We start from the raw sequence: 15,844 nt of genomic DNA on the forward strand, positions 1-15,844 counted from the left end.
GTTACCTGTATACTGTACGGCTGTATTCCAAACGGTTCCCTGTTACCTGTATACTGTACGGCTGCATTCCATACGGTTCCCTGTTACCTGTATACTGTACGGCTGTATTCCAAATGGTTCCCTGTTACCTGTATACTGTACGGCTGCATTCCAAACGGTTCCCTGTTACCTGTATACTGTACGGCTGTATTCCAAACGGTTCCCTGTTACCTGTATACTGTACGGCTGCATTCCAAACGGTTCCCTGTTACCTGTATACTGTACGGCTGTATTCCAAACTGTTCCCTGTTACCTGTATACTGTACGGCTGCATTCCAAACGGTTCCCTGTTACCTATATACTGTACGGCTGCGTTCCAAACAGTACTGCTGCATTCCAAATGGTTCCCTGTTACCTTCATAGTGCACCACGTATGACTAGGGAATAGTAGGGTGCAATTTGGGACACAGAAGCCTGTATAAAACTCCAACGTCAACAGACAGTGGGAACTAAGGCTGAGCTGAATCATTTTAGTCAAGTCATTTCTGATTTGCTCAGAAGGTTCAATCTGCTTTACTCAGCAAGTGTGGGGGAAAAAAAAACATTATATTTGACATCATTGTTTTCTCTGTTCGTGTCTTTGATTCGTAGACACAAGAGGACGCCTCGTCCTCATCCCAGACTGGAAAAACCAAGGATACACAGAGGAAGCTTTGAAGAGGGAGCTCTAAATGAAGGAGGATTTTCAAAATGACTTAAATCCTAATCTGGATTACCTCTGTCTTTGTGCTGTCCTCATAAAGAAACCATCAGAGCCAGTCAGAATGGTGGCGCAACTTCCTTCTCACACCCACAGAAAATGGTCTATTACATTGAATTAAACCACAACACAAAGGGCCATAACCACCATTTTACAGTGTAGAGCTACAACAATCTAGAACACAGGTAGAACAAAGAATTGTTCTAATCTATTCTCACAAGATCTACAACCACCCGCTCACAAACACAAGTCAGAGCGACGGAGGCCCCGGTGAAGAGTACATCATACTGCGACCCACTTCTCTTGACTACTACCACTAGTTTGATTCTGGTAGCCAGGTGTGGTTCTTATTCCCGGGGTTGTCATGGAAGCAGGCTCCACCCCTAGGATCAAGGTGTATAGTGCCTGGGATCAGGTGGAGGAGACAGACCAGGTGAGAAACAATCTGTCCCTCATGACCACACCCGGTATACTGCCAAAAGAGAATGGGCCTCCCATCTGTGCCTGGTTTCTCTCTAGGTTTCTTCCTTTTAGGGAGTTTTTACTTAGCCTCGCGAGCCACACTGATCTTTTAGGGAGTTTTTCCCCAATAGCCTCGCGAGCCACACTGATCTTTTAGGGAGTTTTTCCCAATAGCCTCGCGAGCCACACTGATCTTCTAGGGAGTTTTTCCCCAATAGCCTCGCGAGCCACACTGATCTTCTAGGGAGTTTTTCCCCAATAGCCTCGCGAGCCACGCTGATCTTGTGAGCTTCATACGACATTAGTGTGGCTCGCGAGGCTAGTTTCTCCGACGTGCTTCTGCTTTGGGGTCTAGGCCGGGTTACTGTAAAGCACCATTTTCTGAATTAAAAACAGGCTTAATAAAAAACATTTGTTTGATTGATTGATCAGGTGGAGGAGGAGGAGGAGGAGGAGAAGGTGGGTTCAGCTTCAGAAGACCATATGATGAACCTCAAGGCCCTGGCGCAGAAGCTGAGGCTGGAAACACAGAGGCTGTCCTACCTCGAGTGGAAGGCCCGTTTAGAGGCCCATAGCACCAAAACCCTGATTGTACCACAGCAGAGCACCAGGGACTTAGTGGAGCCAGAAGAGCAATGGGTAGTGCCCCAGAGTGAGGGCAGGTCAGACAGTGAGAGCACCAAACGTCTGGCTGAACCACAGCTACAGCAGGAGCTCCACGCAGAGCAACAAGAGGAGCAGGAGAAGGCCAAACGACAACCGGGGGAGCCCAGAGAGAGCCTCCTGACCTCAGGTTTGACCTGGCAGCACAGCCTGCCCTCTGGAGTGCCGAGGAGACTTAAGAACATCGATGAGGCTGTGGGGTGGCTCAGGAAAGAACTGGTGAGAGCAACAGAAGTATTGGTGACTGTTTCTTGGTTCAGTGCTGTATCTCCAATACAACTGAATTCAAGTGAGAGGGGCTTCCTGTCAATGCTAGGGAGAGGGGCTTCCTGTCAATGCTAGGGAGAGGGGCTTCCTGTCAATGCTAGGGAGAGGGGCTTCCTGTCAATGCTAGGGAGAGGGGCTTCCTGTCAATGCTAGGGAGAGGGGCTTCCTGTCAATGCTAGGGAGAGGGGCTTCCTGTCAATGCTAGGGAGAGGGGCTTCCTGTCAATGCTAGGGAGAGGGGCTTCCTGTCAATGCTAGGGAGAGGGGCTTCCTGTCAATGCTAGGGAGAGGGGCTTCCTGTCAATGCTAGGGAGAGGGGCTTCCTGTCAATGAGAGTTTAAAAATCCAGTCACACTTTCCCAAAATTCCAAGGTTTTCCAGAAATCCTGATTGTAGAATACCCAAGATCAATATCAGGATCAATATCAAGATCAATATCAGGATCAATATCAAGATCAATATCAGGATGTAATAAGCAGCATGAAATCCAGAATCCTCCAAACAGGATTTCTGGAAAAGTTGGGAATTTGGGGAAATTTTCACGGAATTTGGTGACCCTATTAGAGTTTGTTGACGCATCAATGTTCTGCAGCATTGTCTACTACACCCTTGGTGGTCAAGGCCAGACTACACCCTTGGTGGTTAAGGCCAGACTACACCCTTGGTGGTCAAGGCCAGACTACACCCTTGGTGGTTAAGGCCACCCTCTGTTGTTAAGGCCAGACTACACCCTCTGTGGTTAAGGCCAGACTACACCCTCTGTTGTTAAGGCCAGACTACACCCTCTGTTGTTAAGGCCAGACTACACCCTCTGTGGTTAAGGCCAGACTACACCCCTGTTGTTAAGGCCAGACTACACCCTCTGTTGTTAAGGCCAGACTACACCCTCTGTTGTTAAGGCCAGACTACACCCTCTGTTGTTAAGGCCAGACCACACCCTCTGTTGTTAAGGCCAGACTACACCCTCTGTGGTTAAGGCCAGACTACACCCTCTGTTGTTAAGGCCAGACCACACCCTCTGTTGTTAAGGCCAGACTACACCCTCTGTGGTTAAGGCCAGACTACACCTAGGGCTGTTGCGGTGACCATATTACCAACACACTGGCATTAACATCTACTATCAACATTAGAAACAAACTATTCAATCCGATCACACCTTTTAAAGGTAATGTTTCTACGTTCACAGAGACCGTATTCACGGTAAACTTTGCATCTGTCGGCTCAATCGGAAATGAACGTTAAATGTCATTAGCATTACAATGCAGATCTTCCACGGTCAGTTTTGAATCTATCCCTAAATCTCTATCCCCTCCCCCCCTCCCTCCAGAATGAAATGCCTCTCCAGGACCAGCAGTTGGCCCATCAGCTGATGCGTCTCCATAGCGACATCAACAAACTGAAGATCGAGCAGACGTGTCACCAGCACCGCCGCATGCTCAACGATGCCACCTACGGGCTGGAGGAGAGAGATGAGTTGAGCGACCTGCTCTTTGACTCCCCCGTCACCCCCGGGTTCGGACTCTCCACCCCGCTGAGACTCATAGGGGTCACCAAGATGAACATAAACTCTCGACGCTTTTCCCTCTGCTAGAAGGAGAGAGAGAGAGAGAGATGCTAGCCACATCTCTGATAGTAGTGCCAGATTAGGATGGCAATATTCCGGAAGCTTTCCTAACATTTTATTTTCTTCTGATACTGGAAATCTACAAACCAGGATTGTTTTCTATGTCAGTGGGAGGAGCATATCGTTTGTTTTCTATGTTAGTGGGAGGAGCATATAGTTTGTTTTCTATGTTAGTGGGAGGAGCATATAGTTTGTTTACTATGTCAGTGGGAGGAGCATATAGTTTGTTTTCTATGTCAGTGGGAGGAGCATATAGTTTGTTTTCTATGTCAGTGGGAGGAGCATGTGGATGGTTTCCAGAAATCATATCAGATGATGTAAATCCCCCCAACAGAAGCAGCTACAAATCCTCCTCTTAACATCAGCCTTAACAAGGCTTTTCCTGAAACTGAACTTGACTATTAGATATGATGGCACTTTTAAAACATTCTGATCCGGTCCTAGGCCGGGATTCCACATTCTGATCCGGTCCTAGGCCGGGGTTCCACATTCTGATCCGGTCCTAGGCCGGGATTCCACATTCTGATCCGGTCCTAGGCCGGGATTCCACATTCTGATCCGGTCCTAGGCCGGGATTCCACATTCTGATCCGGTCCTAGGCCGGGATTCCACATTCTGATCCGGTCCTAGGCCGGGGTTCCACATTCTGATCCGGTCCTAGGCCGGGGTTCCACATTCTGATCCGGTCCTAGGCCGGGATTCCACATTCTGATCCGGTCCTAGGCCGGGGTTCCACATTCTGATCCGGTCCTAGGCCGGGATTCCACATTCTGATCCGGTCCTAGGCCGGGATTCCACATTCTGATCCGGTCCTAGGCCGGGGTTCCACATTCTGATCCGGTCCTAGGCCGGGATTCCACATTTCTTTTTTTCCTTCTTTTTTTTTACCCCTTTTTCTCCCCAATTTTCGTGGTATCCAATTGTTGTAGTAGCTACTATCTTGTCTCATCGCTACAACTCCCGTACGGGCTCTGGAGAGACGAAGGTTGAAAGTCATGCATCCTCTGATACACAACCCAACCAAGCCGCACTGCTTCTTAACACAGCGTGCATCCAACCCGGAAGCCAGCCGCACCACCTTGGTTAGCGCACACTGCGCCCAGCCCGCAGTCCACAGGAGTCGCTGGTGCGCGATGAGACAAGGACACCCCTACCGACCAAGCCCTCCCTAACCCGGGCGACGCTAGGCCAATTGTGCGTCGCCCCACGGACCTCCCGGTCGCGGCCGGTTACGACAGAGCCTGGGCGCAAACCCAGGGACTCTGATGGCACAGCTGGCGCTGCAGTACAGCGCCCTTAACCACTGCGCCACCCGGGAGGCCTGGGATTCCACATTCTGACCCGGTTCTAGGCTGGGATTCCACATTCTGATCCGGTCCTAGGCTGGGGTTCCACATTCTGATCCGGTTTTAGGCCCGGGATTCCACATTCTGATCCGGTCCTAGGCTGGGGTTCCACATTCTGATCCGGTTTTAGGCCCGGGATTCCACATTCTGATCCGGTCCTAGGCTGGGTTCCACATTCTGATCCGGTTTTAGGCCCGGGATTCCACATTCTGATCCGGTCCTAGGCTGGGGTTCCACATTCTGATCCGGTTTTAGGCCCGGGATTCCACATTCTGATCCGGTCCTAGGCTGGGGTTCCACATTCTGATCCGGTTTTAGGCCCGGGATTCCACATTCTGATCCGGTCCTAGGCTGGGGTTCCACATTCTGATCCGGTTTTAGGCCCGGGATTCCACATTCTGATCCGGTTTTAGGCCCGGGATTCCACATTCTGATCCGGTTTTAGGCCCGGGATTCCACATTCTGATCCGGTTTTAGGCCCGGGATTCCACATTCTGATCCGGTTTTAGGCCGGGGTTTAATCGAACGCGCACTGCGCTTGACTTTAAAAGCTCATTTTGACGCATGAGCCGACATCCACAGCGTTCGTCATGAATGCACTCTGCACACTTTGTGGAAATTGACTTCAGAAGGTGCATCGTCAACAGTGCAGTGCGTTTAGCACCAACCCCTAGCCTTGTAACTACACACCTCTGTAGCCGTTGTCTTCTGCTTCCAGCTCAATGACTGTAACATTTTTCCCCTCCTGAAGGGAAATCTACATGTCTGTTCTGTTACATGTACAATAATGCCTTAATATTGTTTCTTACAAAAAAAGTGTGTCTATTTAACATGGATAGTAACTAAATAATGACAATGAATAAAAGTAGTGATCCCTTCTGTTATATTTAAATTGTACTGTGATATATAGACCAGGGGTGTCAAACATACAGACCAAGGGTGGTTTGAGTAAATTTATTTTATCCAAGTTTGAAATAAAAAAATAAAAAATTGTGGGGTGTGGGGGCGGGGCGGGACTCAATACACTTTAAAATGACTGAAACCAAATCAAAACAATGTAGAAATGATAATGGATCTACATCCAAAGTATGTCCAGCTTGCTAATAGTCACCTAAATGAAAGCTAGACATTCGGGGAGTATCGTAAAATCCCAAAAACAACAGATAGAGGAAGTGTTTTGCAAATTTTGACGGCGAGGAAATATCACCAATTCTCAGTTCGGCCCTTCAGACCTCGTTGAAGATGTAGCCTCCGTGGCAAAGTGAGTTTGACAGCCCTGATATAGACGATAAATAAAATATGGTAAGCAGTGTTGTGCTTAATGTAGGTGTTTATCTCTTAGTTGTTACTCTTGTGAATGGTTAAACAAGCCGTAGCCAGGTCTAGGAGGTCTTGGTACAGAAGATAGAAGAGATACTCAGAAGGTATGAGAGATACTCAGAAGGTAGAAGAGATACTCAGAAGGTAGAAGAGATATTCAGAAGGTAGAAGAGATACTCAGAAGGTAGAAGAGATACTCAGAAGGTAGAAGAGATACTCAGAAGGTAGAAGAGATACTCAGAAGGTAGAAGAGATACTCAGAAAGTAGAAGAGATACTCAGAAGGTAGACGAGATACTCAGAAGGTAGAAGAGGTACTCAGAAAGTAGAAGAGATACTCAGAAAGTAGAAGAGATACTCAGAAAGTAGAAGAGATACTCAGAAAGTAGAAGAGATACTCAGTCAGAGGTGTAGATGACTAGACAGAACAGGCCCGATGCTCCAGTATCACAGGCCATTGATCAAAAGGAATGTCGGCACACAGCATATTGTTTTATCTATCAGGTTAAGGGGGAGGGGCTCAACTCCAAGGAATGGGAATAACTAACATGACATCAGTCCCACAGGGTCATTCTTGAGCTGCGGTAATATATATATTTTTAAATTAAACTTTTTTTTTTTTTACTAGAATAAATGCATTTTCTGAATCCCCACAAAATGAAGAACATATTAAACCTCCAAGAAAGCATTTACCTTCAACCCCGTCACAGACAACATGGAAGTTGTCTGAATATGATTCTAAAAGATACTTGTTATAAAATCAACATCTACCTAATGCCCAAATAAATACAATTATTAGAAATATAAAATCTCAGAAATGTTTGCTTTTATTAAAACCCTGAAATAGACATATTGTGTGTGTGTCATCGGGCTCATCATTTTAAATTAAAAAAAACAAGCTTTCAATTCAGCATTGTAACATGAATCTAATCCTCTTGGGATTGTCCTTAACATTTCAGACTGAGCTCTGAAAACATAAAACTCATATTTATTAGTTTCCCCCATTTTATTGAACAAACAGGGTCATGTGACAGGGTCATGTGACAGGGTCATGTGACAGGGTCATGTGACAGGGTCATGTGACAGGGTCATGTGACAGGGTCATGTGACATGTGACAGGGTCATGTGACAGGGTCATGTGACAGGGTCATGTGACAGGGTCATGTGACAGGGTCATGTGACAGGGTCGAATACTGTAATGGCGTAGAACACATCGGCATCGGCTCGGCTTTCGTATGAACTAGTTTACTATCACAATTCCTCCAAGATTTACTGCAGTAGATATTGAACCAAATAAAACCACATCAGGCATTAGGTTAATTAGTAACATTCAACAGGGTTTCATCAGAAGAGTTCAACGTGTCGTCAAACTGTAGGAACATTTTTCCAAGAGCATTTAGAATGCTAGAACAGCTGTAACTACATCACTGGTGTCACCATGACTACCCTTCTTTCTCAGGAGCACCATGCTCATTTATTCATTAGTGGTTTTCTTCCTGAGAGTCTGGCCCACACATCTCTCTCAACCTCTACGTAGGTCGGGATGTCACACGCTGTCGGGGGGGTCATCTCAAACTGGATACCTGGGGGTTGTTTGTCTCCATACATTTCACTTGTACACTCATTTCATCCGTGCCGAAGGATGATGGTCTGGATAGAGGTCATCATCCTATTCCACTACACACCACTGACCAAGAACACCTGGATCTCCCCACTGGATTTCGTCCACAGGTTGTGGATTTCTCTCATTGGCTGTTCTGGAGCAGCCAGGACATTCCTGTCTGAAACTGAAGTGCTGTGTGTTAAAGCCTGTACAGTTTTTTTTGGGGTCCTTTGTCGAAACAAAAGGCAGCTGACATCACGAGACATCAGCTCAGCAGGAGTATGGGTGATGACCTGGTGTATTCTCATGGTGGAGGGCACCGTTTTTTAATCGGGCTTGGTGTCATCTCCATGACACGTTGTGGAGGAGTGGTTCCTCAGTGTTCCTTTCCTCTCCTTGATTCTTTTGTTCTACTGTTTTCTGACACTGGTCTCTGTCACTTAAAATTCCCCTCAATATTTATTTTTCCCATCTCTGACGCGCTCTCTCATCTCTGACGCGCTCTCTCTCATCTCTGACACGTTCTCTCTCATCTCTGACGCGCTCTCTCTCATCTCTGACGCGCTCTCTCTCATCTCTGACGCGCTCTCTCTCATCTCTGACACGTTCTCTCTCAAGGGATTGTTCCCTTTATTCTGGATCAGCATTTTGACATGCTCAACACTTTGTCGTTCTGCCGCTGCTGTGGCACCATCATTCCCTAGATGCTTCAATGGAATAACGTAAAATCAGAGATTATTAGACTGTATAAATGTATACACTATAATCCTTGGGTAATTTAGGATGTAGAGTGACTTAAAGGAACAACTGAAGTGAAGAGCGTTGCCCAACTACCACTAAGCTACCGACCTTAAAACATATTCTTTGTTCACAGGGAACATTACCGCATGTTTTATACGTGAACATAAACAATATAGAATGTGTAATATATTGAGTAATTGATTTGTTTAGATACAATATTCATAAATAAAGAAAATAACTCAGTCGTCACAAGTTTACAACCATGTCCTGTGCTCCTCATGTGGTGAAGAGACCACATGGTGTGCATGAAATCAATAGATTGTATATTGTTCAGCGTTAAAGTATACATTTTGACGGGTTATCGTATAATTTTGATAAGTACTAGTTTTCCATCTTTATTTAATGTAACGTGGTTGAGTAGGTCAGCTCAACGATCCCCACTCGACTTAAAAAACTAAAAAATTCAGATATAAAAGAATGCCTGTTTCTGTACCATACAGTTTAAAAATGGTTGAACGATGTCACTTCCTGTTAATGATGGCACAGAAGGGTGGACTGACCATTTTTAGTGTCAGAGTTTGGTTGAGTGTAGGCTGAGGGACAGAGCTAAATTGTGTGATTTTAATCAATAATCACGCATTTTACTTGATTAAAAAAAAAACTCAACAAAATAACATAAATATGTTTGCATTAATGGCATGTTTGAATATTATGTGCACATTTGAATATTCATTTCCCAAGTAAAGAATTTGTGAAGCGCCTGGGGACATCACACAATTGTTAGTGTCAGTTAAATTTTTTTTTTTAAATTAATGATATAATTCATTTAAATTTATATAGAAAATATTTTCACATTTCATTTTGGTGCCCCAATACTTGAAATATAATATAAAAAGCCAGAGCGACTGAAATATTCCCCGAGCCCAAGAATGACCCAACAGTAGTTTTATTCTGTTGGTCTTATGAGACATTTGAATATTTTAAGCATGGACTTTTATCTAGACAGAAATCATTGAAATAATATTGTCTGTCAGTTTGAAGGAAACAAGTTAGTAACGAGCTCCTCAGAATCTAACTTACCAAATCAGTTCCAATTTTACATTTATAACGTAATGAGTACCAAACAACTCCATCTAGCTATCTGTGCACTGTTGAAGAGTACCCAGCTACCATTATACAGGCAATTACTTTTAATTGGTCAGGGCCCATAACCACCCTATTCCCTACATAGTGCACTACTTTAGACCAGGGCCCATAACCACCCTATTCCCTACCCAGTGCACTACTTTAGACCAGGGCCCATAACCACCCTATTCCCTACCTAGTGCACTACTTTAGACCAGGGCCCTATATAGGGAATAGGTTGCCATTTGGCGCAGTATCCCAGCATTGTTCTAAGTGGTAGTCAACCAGATATGATTTCAATGATGTGCAGTCACTTCACACACAACCAGGTTTACTTTACCAGTGCATTCGGAAAGTATTCAGACCCCTTGACTTTTTCCACTTTGTTACGATACAGCCTTACTCTCAAATTGATTAATTAAATAAATCCTCATCAATCTACACACAATACCACATAATGACAAAGCGAAAACAGGTTTTTAGAAATTTTAGCAAACAAACAGAAATATCTTATTCGAAATTGATCTCAGTTGCTCACTCTTAAGCGAAAGAAGTTTGGAACCACCAAGACTTTTCCAAGAGCTGGTCGCTCGGCCAAACTGAGCAATCGGGAAGAAGGTAATTGGTCAAGGAGGTGACAAAGAAACCCGATGGTCACCCTGACAGAGCTGAAGAGTTCCACTGTGGAGATGGGAGAACCTTCCAGAAGGCCAACCATCTTAGCAGCACTCCACCAATCAGGCCTTTATGGTAGAGTGGCCAGACGGAAGCCACTCCTCAGTAAAAGGCACATGACTGCCCTCTTGGAGTTGATGAAACCAAGATTGAACTTTTTGGCCTGAATGCCAAGCATCACCTCTGGAGGAAACCTGGCATCATCCCTACAGTGAAGCATGGTGGTGGCACCATCCCTACGGTGAAGCATGGTGGTGGCAGCATCATGCTGCGGGGATGTTTTTCAGCATCAGGGACTGGGAGACTAGTCAGGATCAAAGGAAGGGTGAACAGAGCAAAGTACAAAGAGATCATTGATGAGAACCTGCTCCAGGGCGCTCAGGACCCCAGACTGGGGCGAAGGTTCACCTTTCAACAGGACAACGACCCTAAATGCGGGAGTGGCTTTTGGTACAAGTCTCTGAATGTCCTTGAGTGGCCCACCAGAACCCGGACTTGAACCCAATTGAACATCTCTGGAGAGACCTGATGTGATATTTCATTTTTTAAAATATAAATTTGCTATAAATTCTAAAAACCTGTTTTTGCTTTGTCATTGTGGTGTATTGTGTGTGTAGATTAATCAGTGGAATAAAAAAAATATATATATTTTAGATTTAGGCTGAAACGTAACAAATGTGGAAAAAGTGAAGGGGTCTGAACATTTTCCGAATGCACTGTATATGTACGGACACATACATCCCAACAACATTCAACATGGGGTATTTTTAAGAAAGCATACAGTATATCGTGACTATGTCCTGGAGCCTTGGAATACACAACAAAGGACCATTCTGTCCGTCAGTCATCCTCCATTTTATTGTCTAATTTGTTCACAACAACAGTCCGTCATACCAACAACACTCCCAAAGACAGCTCACCTCCAGTCCCAGACACCACAGAGACAAGGGAGGAAGGTAGACTATGTTCAGCCTCGCCTGTCTGGCTATCTACAGTGGGGAGAACAAGTATTTGATTCACTGCCGATTTTGCAGGTTTTCCTACTTACAAAGCATGTAGAGGTCTGTAATTTTTTATCATAGGTACACTTCAACTGTGAGAGACGGAATCTAAAACAAAAATCCAGAAAATCACATTGTATGATTTTTAAGTAATTAATTTGCATTTTATCTTTCTCCCCACTGTATCTGTTTGTCTGACGTTGTCCCAAATGGCACCCTAATCCCTATGTAGTGCACTACTTCTAACCAATGCACAGCTCTTGCCAAAAGTAGAGCACTATATATGGAATAGGATGCGATTTTGACCAGAGGCCAGTTCTGGACAAAAGTTGGTGCACTACATATGGATTAGGGTGCCATTTTGGACTAAGTTACTGACGTTTGGTTGCGCTGCTCTCTGCTTTAGCATCAACGCTGCAGCCTGTCAGTTTGGTCTAGATCTTATTTAAATTCCCTGTGATGGCAGGGTATTGGGGCCAGAGTTACTAACTCCCCTCTGTGACCAGGGGGCCACAGAGTTACTAACTCTCCTCTGTGACCAGGGGGCCAGAGTTACTAACTCCCCTCTGTGACCAGGGGGCCACAGAGTTACTAACTCCCCTCTGTGACCAGGGGGCCAGAGTTACTAACTCCCCTCTGTGACCAGGGGTCCACAGAGTTACTAACTCCCTCCTCTACCAGGGGGCCACAGAGTTACTAACTCCCCTCCTCTACGAGGGGGCCAGAGTTACTAACTCCCCTCCTCTACCAGGGGGCCACAGAGTTACTAACTCCCCTCTCCCCTCTACCAGGGGGCCACAGAGTAACTAACTCCTCTCCCCTCTCCAGGGGGCCACAGAGATACTAACTCTACCAGGGGGCCACAGAGATACTAACTCCCTTCTCTACCAGGGGGCCACAGAGTTACTAACTCCCTCTCTCCTCTACCAGGAGGCCACAGAGTTACTAACTCTCCTCTCCCCTCCTCTACCAGGGGGCCACAGAGTTACTAACTCCCCTCCTCGACCAGGGGTCCACAGAGTTACTAACTCCCCTCCTCTACCAGGGGGCCACAGAGTTACTAACTCCCCTCCTCTACCAGGGGGCCACAGAGTTACTAACTCTCCTCTCCCCTCCTCTACCAGGGGGCCACAGAGTTACTAACTCCTCTCTCCCCTCCCCCACAGAGTCTACCAGGGGGCCACAGAGTTACTAACTCTCTCCCCTCCTCTACCAGGGGGCCACAGAGTTACTAACTCTCTCCCCTCCTCTACCAGGGGGCCACAGAGTTACTAACTCTCTCCCCTCATCTACCAGGGGGCCACAGAGTTACTAAATCCTCTCTCCCCTCTTTTTTTAATTTATTTTTTATTTCACCTTTATTTAACCAGGTAGGCTAGTTGAGAACAAGTTCTCATTTGCAACTGCGACCTGGTCAAGATGAAGCATAGCAGTGTGAACAGACAACACCGAGTTACACATGGAGTAAACAATTAACAAGTCAATAACACAGTAGAAAAAAAAGGGGAGTCTATATACATTGTGTGCAAAAGGCATGAGGAGGTAGGCGAATAATTACAATTTTGCAGATTAATAACACTGGAGTGATAAATGATCAGATGGTCATGTACAGGTAGAGATATTGGTGTGCAAAAGAGCAGAAAAGTAAATAAAGAAAAACAGTATGGGGATGAGGTAGGTAAAAATGGGTGGGCTATTTACTGATAGACTATGTACCACAGAGTTACTAACTCCTCTCTCCCCTCTACCAGGGGGCCACAGAGTTACTAACTCCTCTCTCCCCTCTACGAGGGGGCCACAGAGTTACTAACTCCCCTCTCCCACCAGGGGGCCACAGAGTTACTAACTCCCCTCTCCCCTCCTCTACCAGGGGGCCACAGAGTTACTAAATTCTCTCTCCCCTCTACGAGGGGGCCAGAGTTACTAACTCCTCTCTCCCCTCTACGAGGGGGCCAGAGTTACTAACTCCTCTCTCCCCTCTACCAGGGGGCCACAGAGTTACTAACTTCTCTCCCCTCTACGAGGGGGCCACAGAGTTACTAACTCCCCTCTCCCACCAGGGGGCCACAGAGTTACTAACTCCCCTCTCCCCTCCTCTACCAGGGGGCCAAAGAGTTACTAACTTCTCTCTCCCCTCTACCAGAGGGGGGGCCAGAGTTACTAACTTCTCTCTCCCCTCTACGAGGGGGCCAGAGTTACTAACTCCTCTCTCCCCTCTACGAGGGGGCCAGAGTTACTAACTCCTCTCCCCTCTACCAGGGGGCCACAGAGTTACCAACTCCCCTCTCCCACCAGGGGGCCACAGAGTTACTCACCCCTGTACTCCACTAGCAGGGGCCCTCTCTCCTCTCCTATTTCTCTCCATGTGCTGCCCTTGACAGGTTTCTTTTGTCCTGTACACCCAGTATAACCTGAGAATACATACATGTTATGCTATGATGACCTGGGGTATGCTGGGCTGGCAAACGTGGCATGTTACGAATGACTTGTGTTTCAGCTGGGCTGTTCACAGTTGAGTAGAGGCGTTGTGTGAGCTCATCGGAGCAGAAACAAGACCTTTGATCAACAGAGAAGGAATGAAGACATCACACAGATCTGTGGAGAGAAAGTCACTTGGCCGGGAGTCAGTGGCTGACTGGGCGCATTCGAGATTACTTTTTTGAAGACTTTGACTAACGTTGGTCACCGCCTTTCACAGAGTGTTGCATTATGGGTATAGAAATTGTCCGACTTGCGACTACTTGTCGATTGCATGAACTTTAAAAAATAATAAAGTGATCAAAAGGCCATGCAGGTGTTGATGAAGTCTCCTTCAGGTCTCTCTGCAGTAGATACTCACCCACTGTACCATGCCGTCCTCTGTTGCATTGTGGGAGGAACTATGTATCAACCAATCGATAGGGTGTTTTTGTTTGACCCACGCAAACGTGGCCAAAGAAGTGACTGAAACAGGAAGCGACTTTTCATCGATTCCAAAGCTACAGGTGATACAATTTAAGTTGCTAGAGATTCTGTCTAACCAATTCATTGTACACACACTACATTTTCAGTTTGTGAGTGTGTGATATGGGGGGAGGGGTATAGAAAACCGTTTATAGCAACAGCAGCTATATAGACACTGCCATGTTGATCTGAGCCTTGCTGTTGGGAAAACCCTCAGTGTCTTTTGGCTGTTGCAAATGCACCTCCCCTGACTTCACTGTGGACTAGTCGGATTCGTTAGGCTTACCGCTCGAACACACCCACTGACGCTGTTTGGACTGACTGGTTGTGAGACACTGACTAACGCTGTGAGGCGCTGACTGACTGACTGACTGGTTGTGAGACGCTGACTGACTGATTGTGAGACACTGACTAACGCTGTGAGGCGCTGACTGACTGACTGGCTGTGAGGTGCTGTCTGACTGACTGGCTGTGAGGTGCTGACTGACTGACTGGCTGGTTGTGAGACGCTGACTGACTGACTGACTGGCTGTGAGACACTGACTAACGCTGTGAGGCGCTGACTGACTGACTGTGAGGCGCTGACTGACTGACTGGCTGTGAGACGCTGACTGACTGGGCTGTGAGACGCTGACTGACTGGCTGTGAGACGCTGACTGACTGACTGGTTGTGAGACACTGACTAACGCTGTGAGGCGCTGACTGACTGACTGAGGCGCTGACTGACTGACTGAGGTGCTGACTGACTGACTGACTGGTTGTGAGAGGCTGACTGACTGACTGGCTGTGAGGCGCTGACTGACTAGTTGTGAGGTGCTGACTGACTGGCTGTGAGGCGCTGACTGACTGACTGTGAGGTGTCATTGCCATGGGGAGGAAGGAGATTGTGAATAGTAAAATCTGGGATTTGAAAACAACCTAGCGGTCTTTGCTGTAGTAAACGGCTAACTGAGGGTTGGGACTGGAGAAATTCACATTTATAGATCGGACGGCTAGACAGCCAGTCAGAGGATACTGCGGTTATATAAACCCTCTGGATCAGATATCCATTCACAGTTCATGCTTCCTCAGCTCCATACCAGACAGCAACGTACAGCAGGCTACTGCAACCGAATATAGTGTCAACATTATGCCGTAGAGCAAACGAGTCTATTCATCAAGGAAGCATACAGGAGGTCCTCGTTAGACAGACCGTTGGTCAGTGAATTGAAACCGTGGGCAAATATAATATTATTCAGTTGTCTGAAATCAAAAATGTTCAAAATGTTTGGTCCTTGTAAAGACTTGGAATATAACGTGAACTTGAGTATCAGAGTGGCAGCATATTCCCTATTACA

At 46.4% G+C, this 15,844-nt stretch overlaps 1 protein-coding gene across 1 annotated transcript; it reads left to right on the forward strand.

Annotated features, from left to right (window-relative positions):
- Window positions 1–1,103: 1,103 nt before the first annotated feature.
- fam167ab (family with sequence similarity 167 member Ab) lies at window positions 1,104–4,730 on the forward strand. The gene is made up of 3 exons (XM_024406812.2): window positions 1,104–1,172; window positions 1,634–2,083; window positions 3,458–4,730. Exons 1-3 carry the CDS (start codon window positions 1,104–1,106, stop codon window positions 3,719–3,721), a joined length of 783 nt encoding a protein of 260 aa, XP_024262580.1. The 3' UTR covers window positions 3,722–4,730.
- Window positions 4,731–15,844: the final 11,114 nt, after the last annotated feature.

This window comes from Oncorhynchus tshawytscha, linkage group LG05 (assembly GCF_018296145.1).
Source record: "Oncorhynchus tshawytscha isolate Ot180627B linkage group LG05, Otsh_v2.0, whole genome shotgun sequence".
Taxonomy (NCBI): domain Eukaryota; kingdom Metazoa; phylum Chordata; class Actinopteri; order Salmoniformes; family Salmonidae; genus Oncorhynchus; species Oncorhynchus tshawytscha.

Excerpts from the sequence above, each read along its gene's own strand:
- fam167ab (XM_024406812.2), top strand. The coding sequence starts at position 1,104 with ATGGAAGCAGGCTCCACCCCTAGGATCAAGGTGTATAGTGCCTGGGAT. Across the intron at positions 1,173-1,633 it reads AGGTGGAGGAGACAGACCAG|GTGGAGGAGGAGGAGGAGGA; the intron begins GTGAGAAACAAT and ends TTGATTGATCAG. Across the intron at positions 2,084-3,457 it reads GGTGGCTCAGGAAAGAACTG|AATGAAATGCCTCTCCAGGA; the intron begins GTGAGAGCAACA and ends CCCTCCCTCCAG.